At 38.9% G+C, this 21,985-nt stretch overlaps 1 protein-coding gene across 3 annotated transcripts; it reads right to left on the reverse strand.

The window, feature by feature from the left end:
* Window positions 1-4,057: 4,057 nt before the first annotated feature.
* Window positions 4,058-14,034, reverse strand: csf2rb (colony stimulating factor 2 receptor subunit beta). Of its 3 annotated transcripts, none has more exons than XM_040154555.1 (15): window positions 13,966-14,034; window positions 11,824-11,931; window positions 11,092-11,209; window positions 10,783-10,958; window positions 10,417-10,568; window positions 8,968-9,112; window positions 8,505-8,637; window positions 8,240-8,394; window positions 7,676-7,809; window positions 7,167-7,350; window positions 6,966-7,062; window positions 6,494-6,560; window positions 6,316-6,395; window positions 5,969-6,131; window positions 4,058-5,433 (listed from the first exon to the last, which is right to left on the reverse strand). In XM_040154555.1, exons 2-15 carry the CDS (start codon window positions 11,927-11,929, stop codon window positions 5,047-5,049), a joined length of 2,097 nt encoding a protein of 698 aa, XP_040010489.1. In that variant the 5' UTR covers window positions 11,930-11,931; window positions 13,966-14,034; the 3' UTR covers window positions 4,058-5,046. The 3 variants fall into 3 exon arrangements, with proteins under 3 accessions (XP_040010489.1, XP_040010506.1, XP_040010498.1); XM_040154572.1 differs by having other exon boundaries at window positions 11,824-11,955; window positions 13,966-14,002; XM_040154564.1 differs by lacking the exon at window positions 13,966-14,034 and adding an exon at window positions 13,476-13,956.
* Window positions 14,035-21,985: the final 7,951 nt, after the last annotated feature.

A 21,985-nucleotide genomic window follows, 5' to 3' on the forward strand; every position in this document is an offset into this window, starting at 1 on the left:
TCAATCTCACACAGGCGTACTACTTCTAAACAGCAGACCATCTCCAAATTCAGCATCAAGGTGGGATGCCTGTTTTTCCATGGGTGTTTGAGCTGCTCCCCACCCCCCACGGACGTCAAACAAGAATAGGGAAGAGATGTGCCTGGAGGCTTGTTGACTGTGACAAACACACACAGGCATGCGGTCGCTCTTCCAAACACATACAGGGGTCAGCCACCATGACAGTGTGGGAGTGTCTCCAAGGGAGCAGAGACTGTGACTAAAGACATTGGATGGTTCATAGCTGACTGGCTGATCTTAAAGGATGACATGGCTTGTTGGGTCTCAACAACACCGTTACCTAACCAGCAAACAACGCTTGGAAACATATAATGAACCATCATGAACAGTGCCCTTATGAAAAAATAAAAAAAAAACCAAGTTCATAACAAACTATGACCCAACTATTAATATTAGTTAGTTCCAATCAAATCCTGTTAAATGTGCTGGGATTTATCGGTGATCTGTTCCACGAGTTTCCATCATAGAACTCTGAAGGATAGTAGGGGCACAGAATGCAGTCACTGAATTCTGCACCATTTGTATATTTATCAATTATAGTGATGTAAATTACTCAGAATTAATTACTACCAAGGCACTGTCACCTCATCACAAGAGGCTCCTGGGTTTGAGCCCAACCCATAGCTGGCATAAGCCTTTCTGTTTACATGTTTACTCTATATCTTGTCCAAAAACATGCAGGTTAGGTAAACTGGACATTGCAAATGGCTCAAAGCTGTGAGTGTGAACGTTTTGTCTCTCTGTATGTGTTAACCCTGTGACAGACTGGTGACTTTTGCAAGGTTTACCATGCTTTTTGTCCAGTGCATGCTGGGACAAACTCAAAAGTGAATAGGATTTCTGCTCAGGGATCTTTCTGATATCTCATTTTAGGCTTGTCTTAAAGATCATTGTGTTTTGTGTGTTTGTGTGTGTTTGTGAACTTGTCTTAAGGCTGGGATACGCTTGAAAATAACTAGTTCATATGATGTATAGTCCGACCATATTAGAAGACGTATTTATAGCTGTTTCGAATGGTCACACTCCAACACCGGTAAAAGTGGGCGTCATAAAAACAGGTAAGAAACAATTATCATAAAAATGTGGGGAAAATGGCACACACTTTCAGATGATCTTTCCTGGAAGACATTCATATTGTTGCATGCATTTGTACACCCAAAAAGTGCCAGAAATAGTTGTGTCAAAAATGAAAAACGAGAGGCTGAGTGAAAAGTTTGAACCCTAGCTCCTTTCTCAGTCACACAGAGCTGGCTAATCACAGTGTGAAGTGGATGTGAATCTCAGATTGCCGGTTTCAAAAAGCAACACAAACGGTTGGATGTAGGAATTTCACCATAGGACAGGTGCGGGGGGAGGAGGTTTCAGACATTTTTCGACCCACCGACAAGCAGTTTAGTTGGAGTATGCCGATGTCTTCAGAAGCGCATGTCCTTTTGGGGACATGCATTTTTCCCCTTTTAACAAAATACATGTCCTGGGAGCACAAATCATTAACTTTTAGGGTTAAGACTTGGTTTAAGGATAAAGTTAGGGTAAGGATTGGGTTGAAGCATGGAGTGGGTTTGGTTAAGGTTAGGTTAAGTCTCTGGGTAATTAATGATTGCAATGTCCCCCTGAGTGATAGAAGCAGGTTTGTGTATGTGAAACCAGGCATTTAAACATGTGGTGGACCTCTGGGAATGTGTATCCATGCGGAACTGGAGCAGCTTTAGTGTTACTTAACTAAAAGCCTGTTTAAGTTCTATTCTTTCATCCTAACTCATCTTGTTGATGAGAGGGCGACAGACACCTGCCATTTTACTGACGAAATGTACATTTTTAAACATCAATGAAAAAGTTTAAGTTAAATAAAACACTGCCACTGTTCCATGTCTTCTCCATCAGCAAAAAACAAAGAAAGAAAAAAAATGTCATTAGGGTCATTAAGCATAATTCCTTTAAACTGCCGTTCAGACTTATAAAGGAGAAAACACCTAATGGAAAATATATGTGTTAACATGTGTAGGCATGTATGTGAATGTAAAGCAAGGGTGTTTCAACCTGTGTTTTCCCTACTTGTATCATAATCATTCTCAAAGTGATAAGAAAATATAGCAGAAAGCATCTAATTGTCCAGACGTCCTTAGAAGGCATATCTTCGCCATTACTGTGTGTATTTCAGTCTGGCCTGGATTCCCTGATGTCCAGTAGTGAGGAAACAGGAGGCCTTTGAACAGGAGGTTACACAAGCATCCGTGTGGTGTCATGGACTCCCCACACCTTCCAGCGCTTTTATTTTCCTGTTTTTATGTATGACAAAGGACAGGGACATGCTGTACACAGATGACCACACAAGCATTTACACACTAACACTGGTGTTTCCATCAGCACACACCTTTGTCCTATATCTGCTCCTCTTTACACTTTTCACTGATTGATAAGGATCAATATGAATCTGTCACTTTTTCACTCACTCACTCCACAGGACCACCCTTCTCTTCCAGGGAACAATAGCTCTCTGACGGTGACTGTGAGACTGAGGAATGTGACTGATTTTTTGGAGCAGAACATCTGAAAAAGCCAAGCTGGACAAACGCATCAAATCACCCTGCACAAGTATGGTCAAGGCCAAAGAGACAAGTGTGTTATTGCCTTTACGGACACCTTGAATCAGTTGTTGTGTGTCAAACTGCTCCTCAGCCTCATCAGACAGGAAGCTGTACCTAGCGATGGGCTGAAAACACAGGAAGTTGATATCAGCATGCCTGGAATTCCAGCATTGTGTTCTCTCTGCAGAGACAAGAAAGACTAGTATCACTCAAGCACAATATTTTCATGATATAAATGTTTTACAGTAATGCTGCATTGCAGTCTCATAAATGCTTGCACACCACATAGTATATGTATGACACACTCACACCTGCTCCCAGAAACTGAAAGACCCTGAATACAGCGTACAACCCTGTCAGGCTAGACAGATGTTCAGACAAACAGAGCAATAAATTAGATAACGCTGTGAGAGTGTGTGTGTGCATGTGAGGAAGAGAGAGATGGTCTAACTACTGTATACACCACAGTGATGTCTGCCTTCTGGTTTGGACCTCAGCTGCCAAATTGCTATATAAAAAATGTCTCAGGTAAAGATTTCGCACCTGTTAACAAATACACACACACACACACTAGTGATTTACTCAGGTTAACAAATGTGCAAGAGATAAAGGAATAACCGGTCACACAGAATCTTTGCCTATGGACAAAAAAAATTTCTATTTGTTCATTAGAGATAGAGACAGAAAGAGGGACAGAGACTTCAGTATAATGGATGACAGCTAAAATACAGTAGTTGCTAATGCTAAGTATGATGTGAACAGACCAGAGACTGCGCTGCTCTACAAAGGCAAAACACTAACTACAGAGTATATTTGGCCAAAAACAAAATTTTTGTGTCATAGGAATGCATAATTTCTGTGAAACATCTTATTACATTTGAATTACCTTCAAAACCGAAGCTCACACCAATGCCAAATCACACTAACTCAGTAGCTTGCGTTCTGGTTTTGTATGGCTGCCCAGGTTGAAGCCATTTAATTTGAATGAATTTTAAATTAATTCATTATATTAATTTCAACATGAATAGCAGTCAGACAGATGGACGACTAGCAAAACATACATTAATTCCAGTTAGCTTCTGTAATCAAAATAAAGGTTATTTTCTCAAACATGAAGATAATTCACTGTCCAGTATCTACAATTTTTAGGTATTACACAGGTTGTATGGAAAATCTTTTGGATAAATTAAGCAGCATTAAAAAAAAACATTATTATAACATCTGTTACACAGCCTGAATACTTTAAACCCTTTTTCTCAGCTTCACTGCTTTTGTAGTTTCTTCTCTCGGCCTTTCTGTGGAAGAGTTGAGGGGTGCAATTAATGTTTGTGTGTACGTGTAGGTTTGTAAGCTATTCATTAAACATACCCACAAAACTGTAAAATTTTTTAATCACTATCACAGTACAACAGTGCAGCAAATACATCGCAAACCTACATTACTTTACTCAGGTTACTGGTATGCCTATAAGTAACATACCTTATGGGAATTTTTATACCATAGAGAAGCTTTAACATATGTTCAGTACCTTGTCCTTTCAGTTCAAATGTCTCTGCAAGCCTCAGTTCTTATCTAATAAACATGCAGTGACAATACTTGTACCACCTCACACAGCAGTATTGGCACAACACAAGGTAGATAACACAGTACTTCATAATGCATTCAGCAACACATAGGCTATATTTACAACAAGGTCCCAACTCACACACCTTTGTGCAAACATGCATATTTTACATGACTTCAGTGAACAGGACAGTCAGCAAACATACTCACTTTTCCCATGAAATGCAGTTTACATAATTCACCTGCTAATCTCAGCTGTCACAGAAATCGAGGATGTAATAGAAAAAAACCCGATGAAATTTAAACACAGTTCTTAACAGTCCGTGTTAGATCCTGCATGAAACACTTTACATGTGTGACAAATTGTACACAGTCAGTAAATTATCATAATTTTCTGGGAAAACAGAACTGAATATCCCGGACACAGTCCCAGATTCCTGTTATTTTGCCCTGACCTAGTATGTGAACAGAGGTTATTTAATTCTTTCTAAACTGAGAAGAATTATTTTGGGTGTCATACTGCACTGCACTTACTTGCGCTGCACACGCAGGCTCAGCTCACTACTCCCCTCCGTTGGTCAGTCGTCCAACCGGATCTCAGGTCAGATAAGCATAAAACAAGCAAAAAGGTTCTTCTAAAAAATTCTTTCTAATGTATAATAACCCGATAATTGATACATGTGATTTATTTGATTTCACATGAAAGCATGAGAGGTTTGAAATAAAATGGAAAGAAATCACTGCTTGATTCATTCTTAAATCTGCCAAGAAAGCCTGATAGGTCCTGCTAGATATGCTGTTCCATTGCAAGTTGTAGGTTACTGTGCTCCTCTCATTAGGGCTGTGGGAGCTGGCAGTACCCTGAGGCCTGTATGGTGCCACCTTGAGGCCAGGGGGTCAAAGGTCCGGAGGTGTAAGCCAGAGGTTGCTCCCTGCTGGTCGCCTCACTAAAGCCACGCTGGGCATCCGTCTTATCCTGCCTCAGTGTGGTATCTGGACACTGTTGGTCCTGCTCAGCGCTGTCTCGTCTGTGTGTGTTTGTGTTGGCATCGCTGTGAGATATGAGAATGGTGCAGTTGGGTAGACACACATAACCTTTTCCGTAAACGGGAGGATTCACAGAAAAATTCACAGGGGATCCAGAGTCATCTAATACGGTTTTTTCTTCTTTCTCTTTCTCTTCACTCTTGACATCCACTGACTTCCAGTTAGACTTTGATGTCTGTGAGATAGACACAGTGCTGTTCAGTATGAAATTTAATGGCTGGAAATTAATAGATAATTATTATTTGATAACATTAGCTTGCGAATTGTCATTTTCATTATTCCTGCGAATCAGCACCTCTCTTGCTCACTAATTAACATATTATATCATGTTTGTTTAATACATAGAAAAACCAAAGTGTCAAAACAACACCTTTTGTTTTTATGGGGGTTATGTGCCAGACTATTTCTTGGCCTGGAGTAGTAACTTCCTAACACTGCACCTGGCCAAGAAGTAGTCTGGTACATAACCCCCATAAAGCCACAATGTATTGTTTTGACATGTCACTTTTTTATTACTCTGTATTTTTATGAATATTGGTCAGCATTTCAGCAGCTATTAAAAAGGATAAAGATATTGAACATTCAGATTCAGTTAAATTCAGCGCTGAATGTCTTTGTGTTTCTTTTTTTGATTTGTATTGACTGATTGAGAAATTCTCGGCACCTCGAAACCTGACAAATGACGCTGATTGTGGCTGCAAGGGGCTGACCTGACAGATGATGTAGGGCCCGCCTAAGCTCATGGAGGATGTTTCAGAGCTTTTAACTTTCTCAGTAGGGGTGAGAAAGTTATTGCTGTTACAGAAGCCGTCGTCCGGATCCAAGTGTTTTTTGGTAGTGTCCGTGGTTGACCACAGCAAAGCCTCTGAGGAGCTGCAGAGAGAGGAAGGGCAGAGAGTGTTTTTGCTGCTTGATACAGAATATCGTCAGTAATTCATTCATTCCTGATTTATTACTACTGTACTACATATTCTGTCTCATTTTCAGAGTTTGCATCTATGATAGAAGGATTTGTAATTGTTGTTTGTCTAGAAATGTCAAGTGTGAAACGTGTTACCATGTAGATACGGTGTCGAAGTATAGCACTTTGCAGATGGAAGTGTCCTCACACTGCAAGAAGGTCCGACCGGTGGCGGACTGGATCACAAAAATACACAATGATTTACAGATCAACATAATAATTTAGTGATTGATTCAATTTGCTTCATTAAAATGTAGAATTATCCCAGTCTCACCTTAAACTCAGACAGGATTTTGCTTTTTCCTGGAGAAGGGACTGAGTCCACCCACAGGATTATCTTCCTGTTTGTTCAAAATATACCATGTAAAGAGTGAGTTTTGTTTCAAATGAAAAAATGTACACACACCTGTCATTTGTAAAACTTTCATTGGCATGTAAGTAAAGCATGCCAAGTGGTTTAGTGTGCTAACTTTTATACTTTACAAAAGAATATTTGTCCATAATGGAAACATTTGGAGTTGTGAACTAATGAGAGGTTGTTGCTTACATTTTTTAGGCTTATTGGCTTAACTTCACTACATTTTAGATGGACTCTTTGTATAATGCATGTACTCTAATCAATTAACCTGATAGCTGTAGTTACACTTTAACAGGAGTTTGGGTTTTGACAGTGTGTTCAGGCAAGCTCAATTTTTTGACGAGAAAGGAGGCAACACGCACACAGCGCTAATAAATGAGTAGAGTACCTTTGACAAGCTGGAATGGTGCAGTAGAGTATGAAGAACACTGTGGCCACAAACACACTGATGAGAACATATATCAAGGTGGTGAGGGACCAGGGGGCTGTCAGGGAGCAGAAAACAGAATAAATGATGATGATGATGATAATGATGATGATGATTTTCAGGCCCATGATGTGTATCTCAGAGTCTGTGAACATGTGGTACCTGCATGGGAAATCCAGCCCACAGGATCACTCCATTCAGACGGGATTCCCTCATACCTGGAGCCTTCTCCCGGGAAGACCAGTGACCTGACTTTGATCTGGTAGCGCTTGGACGGGGCCAGAGAGGCTCCCCGGAGGGTAAAGGACACGGACCCATCTGAAATATTCAGCAGGGTACAAGGTTCCTGATGATGTAATGCATATAAAATCCGTTAAATATTGTCCGCTTGTGTCTGTTTTAAAGGCATGATCAAACTTAATCAACTAAATGCACTTTTTTAATAATAAATGTTTAAACGATGAAATCATTCAAAATATAAAAGTATATAAAAGTGAGACAGACAGCCAAGTAGGAGTTTCTGTGTGGTAAACAGCTACAGTAAACACTTTAATATGAATATGACTGTCAAATTATTATCTTCTGTTGATTAGCATGACTTTTAAGTTACTTTACTTTTACTAAATCAGTTTTACAGTTAGAATAATAATAAAGTAATAAAAGTTTCGTACTTGCTCCTGTGTCCTGTAATAGCAGACCTGATAGTACAGTGTCAGTTTTGAAGCTGTGCTCGGTGCAGTCCATGCCACGATCCAGTCGCGGCCTTTCTCCTTCACTGTTACCTGCTGCGGTGGGTTGGGACGGACTGTGGACCAAGAGATTATTTTGTATCATAGATCAGATTAAGATGATCACTCATGTAAACACATACGGCACAAAGCTCTATACAGATTAGGAAGCATGGGTGCAGTTCAAAGAGTTCAGTGTTTTGTGTCTCAGTGTACAGCAGCTTATCTTATCTTATCTTATCCTATTTTGTCTTATCTTATTTTGTGGTAATAAACAGACACAGATGCAGTAGTTCCATTCAAACACTAGGTGGGGACATTCAATCACATCACAGCTCTTCTGTATATCTGCACAACTTCCTGCAGTTTTATCGCCTCTTTGTGTGTGTTTTTAATTTGGCAGGACATGTTATCCCTATTCCCTGCTCAGCTCAGAGTGACAGCCCCGTCCCCTCTGCCAATCCTCCTCTCTTGTGACATTGTGACCTCTGTCTTGTTTCCACTCACTGTGTTGGTAGGCCTTAAAAGTCTTGACATTGCGTTTTGGTAGGAGCTCCAGCAGCAGATGTGCAGGGTCTGTGACAGTCAGTGAGCAGCTGTACCTCAGCACCGTCCCGCTGGTGTCAGACCTGACTATTGGGTTCGAGCAGTATCTCTTAGTACTGGAGGCAGGGATTAAAAGGGGGGGTCAGATACATGAATGAATGGTAACTGGATGGGTGCTTCATTCAGCCTCAACCAGGTTGTGTGGACAGCATCACACTCGACTTACGGCGCAGTCTGCTTCTGTCGACTGGCCAGCTGGTAGGTAATGAAGTGAGCCAGCTCTCTGCTCACCTCCCAGCTACACATCACCTCCTTCTCTCCATCCAGCACACACTGCAAACTGGGAACCTGCCAAGGGTCTAGGACCAGAGAGAGAGAGAGAAAGAGAGAGATATTAGAGAGACACATAATAACAACAACTGTAAGGCTACAGACTTTTTTCTTGGCTTCCATAAAAAAATGGACAGAGAGAGAAGATTTGAAATGTGAGGGAAGGAGAAAAGGAACAGGGTGTGTATTAGAAGAACCTTATAGCAGAAATGATTCAGTACATTAAATATGTGAGCAAAATGGTTTCTGAGAAATGTCAAAGTTGAAGCTAATCCCTACACATACGTTAAATGATTCACAATTTTGTTAAGTGATTGCATGTAGGTTTTAAATTAGGCTCAATTTTTTCTCTGACTCACTTTCTTCAGTTTCCCAGGTCACTAGAGGACTCCAGTCACTCCACTGGCCCACGCTGGCCCGGGCCCTCACCCTGGCTTCATACCTGTGACCCAGAAGCAACAAGTGCTTTTCTAGTTTTATACTGGTGTTTGTGACATCCTCAGTCTGCAGAGATTGTGAAGAAAAAATGCGTGTGAATCCTGGATGACAAAACATTTCATTCAAAGTTAAAGAAATATTTTTTGGTTCTGCTTCCAGTGTGTAGATAACGAACTGCTACTACAGGTGATACAAAAAAAGTACCTAATTTTGGTTATTTATCTGGTGGGACTAAGAGGTTAGCAAGAGCACTGTTTCTCATTACTTGTTATTTGAGTGCATAGGTGCATTCAAACTGAAAATTATGGCAACATGCAGTGCATGACGAGTTCCCGGTCGGTTACTCATAATGGGCAGAAAGTTGAGTGTGACACCATGGACACTTCTCACCCTCCCTGGTCGCCATCTTGGCTACGTAGCGGAAGGGAAGGGACCCCCAGCCTATTTTCAAATCATACAAATGTTAAGTTATATATGTCTACGCAAAGGGTTTTTTTCACTAAGTACCACTATGCTGTAGTCAGATAGATAACCATGCGTATGTTTAATGGGTTAATTTAGCAGTCTGTATTGATTTGGTACCGTGTATGAGAACGCGAATGCTGGCTAGCTTGTGATTGTCATTTCCGTTAAGTACACAAGGGCTGTGTTTGATTTGAGACAACACTAAACTGTCGAAATTCAAGCACTACGCAAGGAAGTACTTAGTGTACAAAGGGTACTACATGGAAGTGTACTGATGGAAGTATCTGAAGTGAGACAGAGTATAGGTCTAACACCCTGGAATAATGCATGATTTCACTCCCAAGTCGGAATAAGGGCATGTTCTCCCTGTTTTTCCCATTCTGCCCAGATTGCATAAATGCAGCGAATGTCCAGGCTGTTTTTTTTTTCTGTATGATTTCCGTTGTTTTACAGTATTTTTAGCATATTTGCATACTTCATTTTAGTGCCACCAGGGCTCAGACTTGACGTTAGTATCCAATTTTGAATAAAAATTGGCCCCATGGGTTCACAGCTTGCACCAGTTTTCCTGTCAGAGGAACTATATCAGATATGATTTATGCATCAGTAACTGCTTTCATTATCATTGCTAAATATAATACAGCAAGCTGTTTAAATGTCAGTTGGTGTTTGGGAACTACAATGGCACAAGTGCCTGTTAAAATGCAACTCAATGTGAGTTCTATTTTATTTTTTTCAGCTTTTATTTTTGACATTTCAGTTGAAGTGAAATGTTTCAGAAGTATTAGGCTACCAAAACTTTAGGGATTCTGGAAAGTCGCTCCATGATTTCAAAACTGATCTACAATAATGTGTCATTTGTTTCTAAATCTGGTAGCAGAATATGTCTTCTTTTTTATGCCTACAGTCCAGTCCTGTCTGTCTGTTCTGTAGCTGAGCTGGTAGGTGAGGTTTTTGTTCAGGGGAGAGGAGGAGGGGTAGGGGCTGGACCAATTGAGCCTTTGGCCTCCATCACTTGCATCATGTGTGGACAGGTCCACTGGTGGACGCGCTCTCACTGTGCAACACAAATACAAAAACACATGGCTACTTGAGGAGCTGAAGTGATGACACTGCCAGACACAAGTGTATTTAAACAGCAGCTACACATAATAAACAACTGATATGATTACCTTGTAAAATGTTTTAATTGAACTCAGCAGCATGATTTATTTCTGTAATTATCCCAGTAAAGGTGACTGTTATAATAGTCAGATGTCATGTGAACTCACAGTGCTGAGAAACATCCAGAGGCTTGCGTGGGACAGATGAGCAGTTGGACAGCGTCTCATTCTTGTCGAAGAAGACGGTGTGACTGATGCCAATGGAAAATACATTTGTTTTATATCTGCACTGGACATTCTCGTTCTTCTCTTGGACTGGTGGAGTGTACGGCACACACAACTTCCTGAAAGGACATGGACACAGAGCTGTGGCACACACAAAACCTTCCAGTATGACATATTCATCTTATTCATTGATAAACATCCTTTCCACTTTTTTTCCCCTTGTTCTTCCTTTGTCTTCTCTATTGAGTTTACCTTTTGTTTTCAATCTTGAGCCAAAGAAACAGAGGTGTGTTTCTGTGTTTCCTCCATTTGCAGTGGATGTAGGACTCGTAGTCGTTGTGGCACTGTAAGGATTCCAGCAATGGAGACACTGGGTAGAGAGGAGAAATTTAGTTTTTAGATACCTGGTCAAGGACTGTGCTAAAGTTCTCTCAATGACTCTTGTGTTATGCTGAATAAATACTGTAACCAGTGGTGGAAGACAGCGTCAGCTCCTTTACTTTAGTAAAAGTAGTATTGCAACACTGTAAAAATACTCCATTACTAGTAAAAATCATGTATTAAAAATCTTATTCAAGTACAACTGCAGAAGTATTAGGTGAAAATGTGCCTAACGTAACACAAGTACAGCAATTGCTTGTCATGCGTTATGCTTTCCCAGCATTATATATGTATATATTAGGATTATTAATACCAATGCCTTAATGTACAAACAGAATTTTTGCTGTACTTAACTACTTGATTTTTTGGCAATTTAATATTCAAAACGCTAAATCTTATAAAGAAATCTTATTTATCTCCTAAAAACCTTTGAGCAGTAAGAAAACCTGTTTCTAATTTAAATCAACTTGTTAAATCAAAATGTTCTAGACACGGGCACCTGTATCTTGAAACGTGAAAGAATACGTCACGTTGCTGCACAGAAATGATGAAACAATTAACTTCAGAAAGTTCTTCAAAAAGAAGAATACCGCAGAAACTTACTGTTCTGTAGGCAAGTGCTCTCATGGCAGGTACAATGATCTGGACCAGAGAGGAGAGCCAGAAGAGGGAGCATTGACCAAAGCGCAATCCAGAAGAGAGGCATCATTCCTGGGGACAGAGAGGGCCATGACCCTGTTTTTTTTCTGAGTTTGTCTCAGGAAATGCACTGAGCTGTGTGTATACACATTACCAAGAAGTCTATAGAGGAGAGGTAGTATACAGAGAAAATAAAGGACAGAGGTAGAGTTCATTGTCATGACAGCAGTACTATCAGTCACTTCTGCTTTGAGTGTCAGCTTGTTGTGGGATGTCACCACACATCCGCCTGCTTCTTATCTTTGTCTCTCATATGTCATTGACTCTGATAAAAAAAAATAAAAATACACATGCTGCCACTTGGGATCACACACATCAACTTGAAATACCAAGTACAGTTGACACAGATCAGTTGTTTCACACCTTGGCTTAAATATTCAGTGTGGCACCAGAACCACAATGTTAATGCCCTTAAAATTGCAGCATTGTTAAGAAGTTACTGTCAATGTGTGAGGAGACAATGCAGTCCTCAGACTGACAGACTGAGTTTCAAAAAAAGGCTGTTAATAGAGGCCGGGAAATTTTAAGAGTGCTAATACAAACATAATAAGCACAGAACTATGAAAAAGTTGATTTTAAATATTTTGTCTGAGACTAATAAAATCTTTTAAAAACAAATTCTGTACTAAAGTGTAATGCAAATTCTATTTTCATGATGTTATGTAAGTCTTTACATTTTACTTTTTCTTTAAATTGCGATTATGTGCACCCAAAATTGTCCATAAATGAACATAATTTCTGAATGTAAATCCATCCAGCATTCTAAAATTCCAAAAAAAAAAAAAAAATCCATTAAGATCCTTAATCGTCTTATGGGAATTATAATAAAAAAGAAAACAAATTTGAACAAATATCAAAATTTCTACAATTCTGAAGGTAATTAATGATATGAAATCTTAGTAACGTAAGAAAGGTAGAACACACACTTCTTCAGTGATATGCTTAGTTCCTTATTTCTTTTCCGCAATCATTTCTCAATTGTAGAGCTCCCTAATAAAGAAGCACTACATTTATCATTACATTACATTTTTAATATAAAAATACTGTAGATCTCCGTAGATTAATTCAAATGATTTAATTTTAAAGTCATTTTGTGGCCTGACCATGTGAAAAACCTTAGTCTTTGTAGAATCCTTTTCACATTTCCCAAAATGTATTTAAATAATTTGAAAAACATGCTGTTTGAAAAAGGACAAACAACATGCAAAGATAGCATAGTTTAATAAAAAGGGAGAAAAATAGTAAGTGGTTCAGCGCAGTAATCCGAATAGGGGATTTTAAGGGTCACTCAGGCATGACAGACTTCACTTTTGTCTTTTTAGCTTCTGTTTACGGTGGTAGGGTCGGGGAAACCCCCATCACGAGAATGTGGGAATCCAACACTAAATATGAAACCAAATAACCTTCTCAGCCTGCATTATGCCACTGTGCAGTCGGTCGCACAGCAGAGCAGAGCAACAGGTTTGACAGTAATACTGACACAGAACCACCAGCCTCGTAAAATCACAAAGAAACAGAGATCAACCCAAATAAGAGCACAAACGTGGAAAACTCACATATGTCGGCAAATGGCAGTTTGCATAAAGCATCTGAGAAGACATGAAGGAAAGCTTTTCTTCATAAAAGTACATAACTAGTCTTTGGATGACATGCTCAGCTTATGGTTGGTCTGATTACGAAATTTCACTGTAATTCATATCGAATGTGAGTGACGTGACGTGAACAAGTAGGATTCAATCCGCTCAACACATTTAATTAATAATAACAGGGATTAATAATAACAGCTCTACGGAAGAACAAACAGAAAGTCCAGCTCTCTTGGACTCAGTATTTTTAGATAAATTATTGTGTTCTGATATCATAAAGGCAAATTAGAGCTGAACATATATATATATATTACTATACATGAACTCTTTTGTATTGTGATATTTACAATCAATTTCAGCTTGTTGAATAAAAAGCTATTTTAAAGAGTACGATTGGGAGCAATATGACACAACTTTCACCCTAGAAATATCCACAAATCAGAATTTCCCACTTACTTACCTTAAATGATGAAGACTGCCTTTCCTTTGTCTGTCCCACTGTCTGTCACCATCGGTTTCTGCTTTACGCCCAGCCCCTCACGAACACTGTCGAGAAGTCTGTGGGAGTTTCTTCTGTGATGAGCTCAGTTTCCTCTTTCTGTCCACAAAGACAGTTGGTGTCATTTTCACTTTATTGCATGATCAGCTGTTTTTCATCTGCAGGCTCCAAAATGCTAGTAGTAATCTTTTCTGATTTGAAAACAGAGGTACAGATAGTTAAAGACAGATGCAGTCACATATTTTGGCATCATCTAGAAGCCTACAAAAGACAAAAATACATGTTTATGATTAGCCTGACACCTGTACCCCAAAAAGCGGTTTTGTTTCTGGGAACGTACATTCTGGTAACTATTTGGCATAGATACAAAGTAGAGAAAGTTGTAACAGCGAATACTAAACACGGTTCCGATTGGTCACTTTGCTTAAAACTGTTTTAACTGGCTCCAGCCTGTAACATGCTATGCTTTTTACATTACTTTTGCTTTACCTGTTTAAATGCAAAAAACCAAGCCAATTTTGCTCTCTGGTCTCACAAAGTATATACTTTTTGGTTTCACAATACAGCCTACATGAAATTTGCCAGCTACATACAAGTATCAGTGGTTAATCAACCACATGCTGGGAAATAACTGTACAGTTGCACATTTCCTTTGTGGAGCTATGCAGCATGCAGCTGAAACCTCTACTTTGATATTACAGATAGATATCATCATTCAACATTGTGACTTATTAATTTACATAAACACAGATGAGCCACAACATTAAAACTTGTTAGTGGTTTTAATTTTGTGGCTGAATGGAGTATGTGTGTGTGTGTGTGTGTGTGTGTGTGTGTGTGTGTGTGTGTGTGTGTGTATTATTTTGCTACATTCCCTTAAACTGTCTTACTTAAGACGCTACTTCAGATACTTTAGATTTTCCAACGAGGGATTTTAAATGCCCCACAGAAGTGGCCTGACGTCTCTGCTGCCAATGAGAGGTGGGTGTATTGAACATTTCTTCAAAGGGCCATAATTCAGTGTTAGGCCATGAGGTGCTTCTTTCCACTTCATTTGAGGGGGCACAGTTTTACAACTCTTTGGCAGTGAAATGTACAATTGTTTGCTTAATTCAGAGTTTACGTGCAAGCAGAGCATTAGTGGTTAGATTAGATTAGGAAATGAATAAGAGAGTAAATGTGAAATTAGTTAAGATTAAACATCTATCAGTCATCTGGGTGATGGAAACAAAAGTTTAAAAAAATCACATATATTTTTGTTATCAGTGAATTTAACGTATTTGAAGTGGTGGAAAGCAACTAAGTACATTTACTTTTTTTTTGAGGTAGTTGTACAATTTGAGTAGTTTTTGGGTGGTTGCACTTTACTTGAGTATTTCGTTATCTTATGCAACTTTATGCCCTAACTCCAGTGCATTTCAGAAGGAAGTATTCATTTTTTTACTCCACTGCACGTATGTGACAGTTTTTACAGATTTTTACAAACAGAACATATGTGCAGCTTCTAAAATATGATGCATTGTTACAGATGAAACCACTGAAACATGGCATGGTTAAAATTAGCTCCACCTCGAGCAGCTGCAACATTAAAATGATGCTTAAAAGTTAATGCATCGATCATAATATTATGTATAGAAATATAACACTCTGAAAAGCACTATACTGCATAATGTGCACTTTTACTTTTGACTTTAAATTTGTTTAGCTGAAAATACTTCTGTATTTTTTACGAAAGTGAGATTTTGAATGCAGGATTTTTACCCGTAATCGTGTACATTTACTCTGTTCTATTTTTTAATTAGCAACATCTTCTTCCACCACTTCGTATTATTTCACATGGATAGGCAGAGGGGGTGAGGCATTGTGAAAGACTGCAAATAAACATATGCTCATTTGGATGATGTATCTACCACATTTCATGGTAAGATGTAAACTTAAGGATCAAATTTGATTTAAAGTTTTGATATTGTCCCATTTAATGTTTGTTACTGTTGTTCTACTTACAATTCATTTCTAATAGCTCCTATTCTATTTAACTGTTGGTAAATCATGTTTAATTTTAAGTGAAGGATAAGTGCTCCTTGCTGTGTTTGCTCTGCTCTCTTGTTCTGATACTGTCACTGATGCTGTTCTTGGTCAGCGAGATCAGTAAAGTTATTAGAGTCAGTTCAGTATACTGTTAGACAGATATAATAAACAAAACAAAGAGTATAATGTACACAATTACAATTTCCCCCTCTTCTCATTGCTTGCTGTCAGTATGTGCTGTTTGTCAATTTATTATTTAATTTAAATGAAAGATAGGTAACAAAATGTATGTTTTTAAGCACGAGCGACCACATTTACATGAAACTACTGCTTCATAAATTAAGATTTGCTTTCACTAAGTATCCATGAACGGATCTCTGACTTTGACCCACACATGATTTTAAGATCTTTTTTTTTTTTTTTTTTTGCTGAAGCATTATTAGTATTACACAAAGTGAGTGCGGTGCAGCCGAGGCTCGGTGTCCTGCTGCCACGTGGAATTTACATAGCAGCGCACTATGCGTAACATTCATGCCACAGTTACACTTGTCAATTCAAAATTACTTTCAAGTCTGAAAGGTCCAGCAGTTTACTTGGATCATGAGCCACAGCACAGTCTAATGAAGGTCTCTTGGCTTGATGCATTTGAGTCGGGAGGAAGTAAAAAAAAAAAAAAAAAAAACAACAACAGCCATATCAATCTGATAAAGGGAAGATGAAAATTTTAAGATGACATTTTAAGGCCATGTAGGAAATGCGCGAAAGATGCATGCACGGCAAATTATGTTTATGAGTACTTAGAAAAAAAACAATCTAAGTTTAATGATCAAGAAAATAGAAAATAAACCTCACTGATGTTATCTGCTTGTGAGTTTAGTGACTTGACAAGCCAGATCATGTCAAGTCAACTTCATTGATGGCACACCTTGTTAATCACACCGCTCAGATTATCCTTTCTTTCTCTTCTCTATAGCCCAATGACTCCCTGCGAAAAGATCCCTTTAAAGCCTGAGTTTGAAAAAAGCGGAAGCATCAAGATGGAAAATACAGAATGACCAGCCACTTTGCTGTGTTGTTGTCAGTATAAGCACTTGACAAGTGGGTTTGGCTTGGCTCCAGACAAATTGGGAAGACTAGAATAGCTTCTGTCTCTAGAGACTTTAAGAAGAAGAAGAATATAAAAAAAACCCTCCTCTGTTTCTCAGAAACAATAAGGAACTTGCCAACCACCTTGGAGATATCTATATATCAGTGACTTGATTTTTTTTGGTGTCAAAAATGTGGTCAAACAAGCAGAGATGGGCTCATGAGTTTTCTCTCTTATCTGGAAAAGGAAAGCTACAAAACTCATCTGCGTGTGGCTCCAAAACTAAAGTGAGAAGGACTGCGACTTCAGTGTAGCGCATAAAAATTTCTTACTTCTCCAGGACAGATCACATGAAAATGGGGCACATGGTTCACTCCTCTTTTTCAAGTATATTTGAAAGGGTTTAGGGCTTTTATATGCACACTGCAGAACCTCAGCCATTCACTCTTCTGCATCCCAGAGACTGCATCATAATCAAAAAAATGTAACATTATGTTAATGCCATTTTGAATTTTCCAGGCAGCCTAGCAATGCAATTTCATCCTCAATTGTGCCACCTTGTGATCACAAAGTACAGCTGCTGTTTGGTATGCTTGGATGGATGGAGGATAATAAGGAGTGTAAAACAACATTGTTTCTTAGTTACTGATGTAAATTTTTGTTTAAAAACCTTTTTCCTAGTCTTGGAAAAAATAAAATAAAATAAGGAAAGCTTCTCATTTCTAAAGACTTGATTTGGGCAAATTCACAGGACAGTAACAGCATCCAGCAGCGCTGAGTACCAGAGGTTTGGACTGAGGGTTATCTCATTATGCAACGACCTCCGGGGGTTGGGATCGACAACAACCGCAAAATAACAGCCACAGCATGTTTCCATTTGAATTTGATACAGACACAGTGCATTGCATACACACATCAAAAACTGGACACATAAAACACATTTCAACTGTGTCGGAAAACACATTCTTATTAACATGACTGCTTTTGTTGATATATTTTGAACTCCAGAAGTCCTTATTGCACTTACTGTGTGTGCAGTTTACAGCAGCATGTAAATCCACACAATAAACTAAACGGTCTTATAGACAATTTATTGTTGCTAGTTTGCATAAACAGTACTGAAAGATGTAATTTTGGAAAAATTCAAAATGAAATCTTACCTTGTGTAACTTTAACTGGGAATATTTGCTTGTAATTACAGGTGTGAGTTTGGTTTTACAAGGACAAATTCACTCTTTCTGCAATTTCGGACATGTTTGGGACAGCTGAGTGAGACGTGTAAATGATACAAACACGTATTCAGACAACTTAATCTGCAAGAGGCTGTTTTAGGGTAGACTTCTGCTTTCACCTCAGTGAGAGGAATCTCATTTTATGAAGACACAGATCTCGCAGCAGAAGCAAGCAAAGTAATTGAAAGCAGGCAGTTTGATTTCCACAGACAGTATAAACCATAAGAAAAGACTATCCTTCATCTGAAGTCATTGTTTTAGAGTTTTTTATTTTTCCACAGGTTGAATGAAACAAGATCAGCTGTGTTTCTTGACAGGAAAAAATACATTCCTCAGTTAAACAATAAGATTCTAATTACTCTGGGGGGAAAAAAAGATGGAAAAAAAAATCTTTACCGCCAAATCAGTGCTAATGACAATTTATACCCAGCACAATCCGAATGATTAGACCGATCTCTCGTTGTTGACTAATTGTGCCGCTTTCACCATTGCACAGCCATCATCCTGCTGGTGTAAAAGGCACTACTCTCTGAGGCTAATGAGAATTTAATGTAAATTGATGAGATCAATAGTGAGTTTGTGTGAGACAGAGGGGGGTTAGAGCTAGAGAAAGGTAGAGTCAATTACTGGGCCCTTTATTAAGAGAGGCATTCTAGTCCAATACGAATACATTATAGTAATTATAAAGTAGTTGTGGTTTAATCTGGGCAGAGTGCTGTGGGCTGATAAACAGCTAGAAGAGACATGTCTGTCTCTATTTATCCTGTCTCATTCATTTCGTGCCTTCTCTTTCCAACACAGGACACACACATACACACACATACACACACACACACACACACACACACACACACACACACACACACACACACACACACACACACACACACACACACACACACACACACACACACACACACACACACACACACACACAATGTTATTACTGTCAAAGCACAGTAACATTCCATTACTGCCTGTTTCCCAATATCACTTGTCTATTCTCACAAAAGTGAGAATAGACATCACATTGAACTTTTTGCCAGAGTCCGCAGTGGTGCATGGTGCCACTGAAAGGACATGAGCACTCAAAAGCATTCATTTAACAATGCATATAATATCCATGGAGCAATGATAATACAGTCACATCCCTTATTTTCCTCAACTTCTCCTCCAGATAACTTTGAGAAACGATGTCCAAACAAAGATTTTTTATCAGAATAAATAATTTCTTTGGTTTGACTTCAGAGAGTGTGCAGTGCACTCACGTCCTCTTTCACTGCCAGTAGTGGTGCTTGTGCAGGACTGGCAGCCGGAGTCTGGTCTGGGATGTTGAAGCTGCCACTCTGGAGTCGACAAATACGCAGCAGCTTGTATGGCGAAATCCCTCAAAGCTGGAATTGAGCCTGTATCTCTTGCTCTGTCTCTAGTTGTCTATCTGTTATGCTGTCCATTTATTTTAAAAAACACAAAATCCATGCACGCAGAGATGCACAATACACACATGTTCTGAAGGGTGATTTGCATGAGAGTCTCACAACACATTTGGGCGAGCCTTGGGCATTTTAGATTTTTTTTCCAGCTCTGTATAGTTCGTTTATTTTTTTAGTGAAAAGGGACTGCCACTGTCAGTTCTGAGTTTAAACAGCTTAGTAAAGCTTTTTTTTTTGAAAGGAAGACAAGAGGACCAAGGATTAAGCTCTGCATTGGCAAGCGTCCATTCTCCTGAAGTCTCCTCACCTTGACAAAAATAATTTCCTCGTCAGCTCTAGAGTACTGCAGCTGACCCAAACCTCTGACACTGAATACAAAAAGAGATTTTCAAAATGCATCACATCTGTATTATCACAGGCCCTTTTACGGGCCTCGGGTCCTACAATGACGAATGAAACTTGACCTGTAATTTGAGATCAGGGCATTTTTTTCAAAACCATGTCCAGAAGGTATTTTACCATACTACACTTTTTCAGTGCACTACAGAGGGATTCATTAAACCTACAAAGGCAAACAGTCCCAGAGAAGGCCGCGCACATATGCAAAATATATAAGCTTGAAATTGCACACAATTCAGTAATTTACAGGATTAGTTTTTTTCTTTTACCACACTCTCATCATAGATGGATTAACAAGGGGACCTGGATGGGCATAGGCAGACAGAGCCTCTGTTTGAAGTGACTATTAAAATTTCTTGTTGGAAAGTCAATCAAACATCTGCGAAGACGACTACAAAGATGCAGAATGATGACAAACACAAAATTACCCCAATAAAACATAAAATGACTACAAAGAGACACAAGATGAAAACAAAGAGACACAAAGAGATGCAAAACGACTAAAAAACTATAAAAAGAAAAAACTGTGAAATTAAATAAAGACTGCACTGCCTCTATTAATTTTTGTTTATAATATATTTATTTTAAAAAAAAATGTGGTAATATATATTTACATATAAGAACCCCAGTCCAAAGAAGCAGCGCTGTTGTTAAACTGTCCAATAAACACGTATTTATTATGTAATATTATACTTCAACTCTGAGCCCAAATGATATCCTTCTAAAGGAATCATATTTCAAAACGCAGCAGACAACAGAGCCAGTGGTAAACTACCGACGGGCTTGAGGAGATAAGATTGTTCTCACGGGAACAACTGCACACATTGATGGGCTGCTCATCTTGGGTGCCGTGAGCTGAGAGCTGCTGAGAAAACCTGTAATTCTCACCGGACAGATTGTTCTTCTCTGAAAATCTCCGAAAACGTCGGAGCAAATTTACAAACAGGAATGATTGAATAATGGGTTAAGTTAGGGAAGGAAAAAGTATCTTTAATGTTGTTGCTTATCCAAATCAAGAACATTACTCCCCCTTGCATTCTGGAGCACTTCCAGTGCAGCAGTTTTTGTTGCATGTTTTTTCCCTTTGTGTATGTGTTTTTGTATTTGTTGCATTTCTGGATGTTGAGCATGTTTCCGTTAATGTTTGTGCTTTCTTACTTGTATGTGCTTTTGTCCTTTGGAGCTGACGTACAAAATGACCAAAAAGAGATGCAAAATGACTTCAAACACAAAACAAATATAATGAGACACAAAATGACCACAAAAACAAAAAGACTACAAAGAAGCACAAAATACCATAAAAAGATGCCAAACAACTCCCAAAATAAGCAAAATGATTACAAAAGATGCAGCTATCATTTTGAGTCTCTTTCAGTCTGGGTTACTTGCTCCTATGTACAAGAGGTGGGGGCCTTTAATTTGTCTGTGCCCAGGGGCCTGATGTTCCATAATCCGTCCATGACTGTAATGTGTTTTTAGGTCGCATGCATTCAGTGACACTGTACATGTCAAATGACCCATTACCCTCCTTAAACTTTCTGAAAGGCACATGACAGATCAGTGAATTTTCACAATATCATCATCCTCCATTCAGCTGTCTTTTCTTTCTTCCCTCTCTTTCCATCTCTCTTCTTCAGCAACCTTTCATCTCTGAGTGCATCTAACCAGAGATCAGTCCGCTCCTCTTCCTCTACTTTCCACGTGTCCTTTCTCCGCATGACCCTCTGTCATTATCACTCAATCTTTTCTTAGGGAACTTGGTAAGTTCCCTGATTCCATGTCTGTCAACAGCATCTCACAAA

Source organism: Xiphias gladius, chromosome 3 (genome assembly GCF_016859285.1).
Source record: "Xiphias gladius isolate SHS-SW01 ecotype Sanya breed wild chromosome 3, ASM1685928v1, whole genome shotgun sequence".
NCBI classification, from domain to species: domain Eukaryota; kingdom Metazoa; phylum Chordata; class Actinopteri; order Istiophoriformes; family Xiphiidae; genus Xiphias; species Xiphias gladius.

Coding starts and splice junctions, on each gene's coding strand:
- csf2rb (XM_040154555.1), bottom strand. CDS start 11,929: ATGATGCCTCTCTTCTGGATTGCGCTTTGGTCAATGCTCCCTCTTCTG. Junction 10,959..11,091: donor CTCAAGATTGAAAACAAAAG/GTAAACTCAATA, acceptor ATGTCCTTTCAG/GAAGTTGTGTGTGCCGTACA. Junction 6,396..6,493: donor AAATCCTGTCTGAGTTTAAG/GTGAGACTGGGA, acceptor TTTGTGATCCAG/TCCGCCACCGGTCGGACCTT.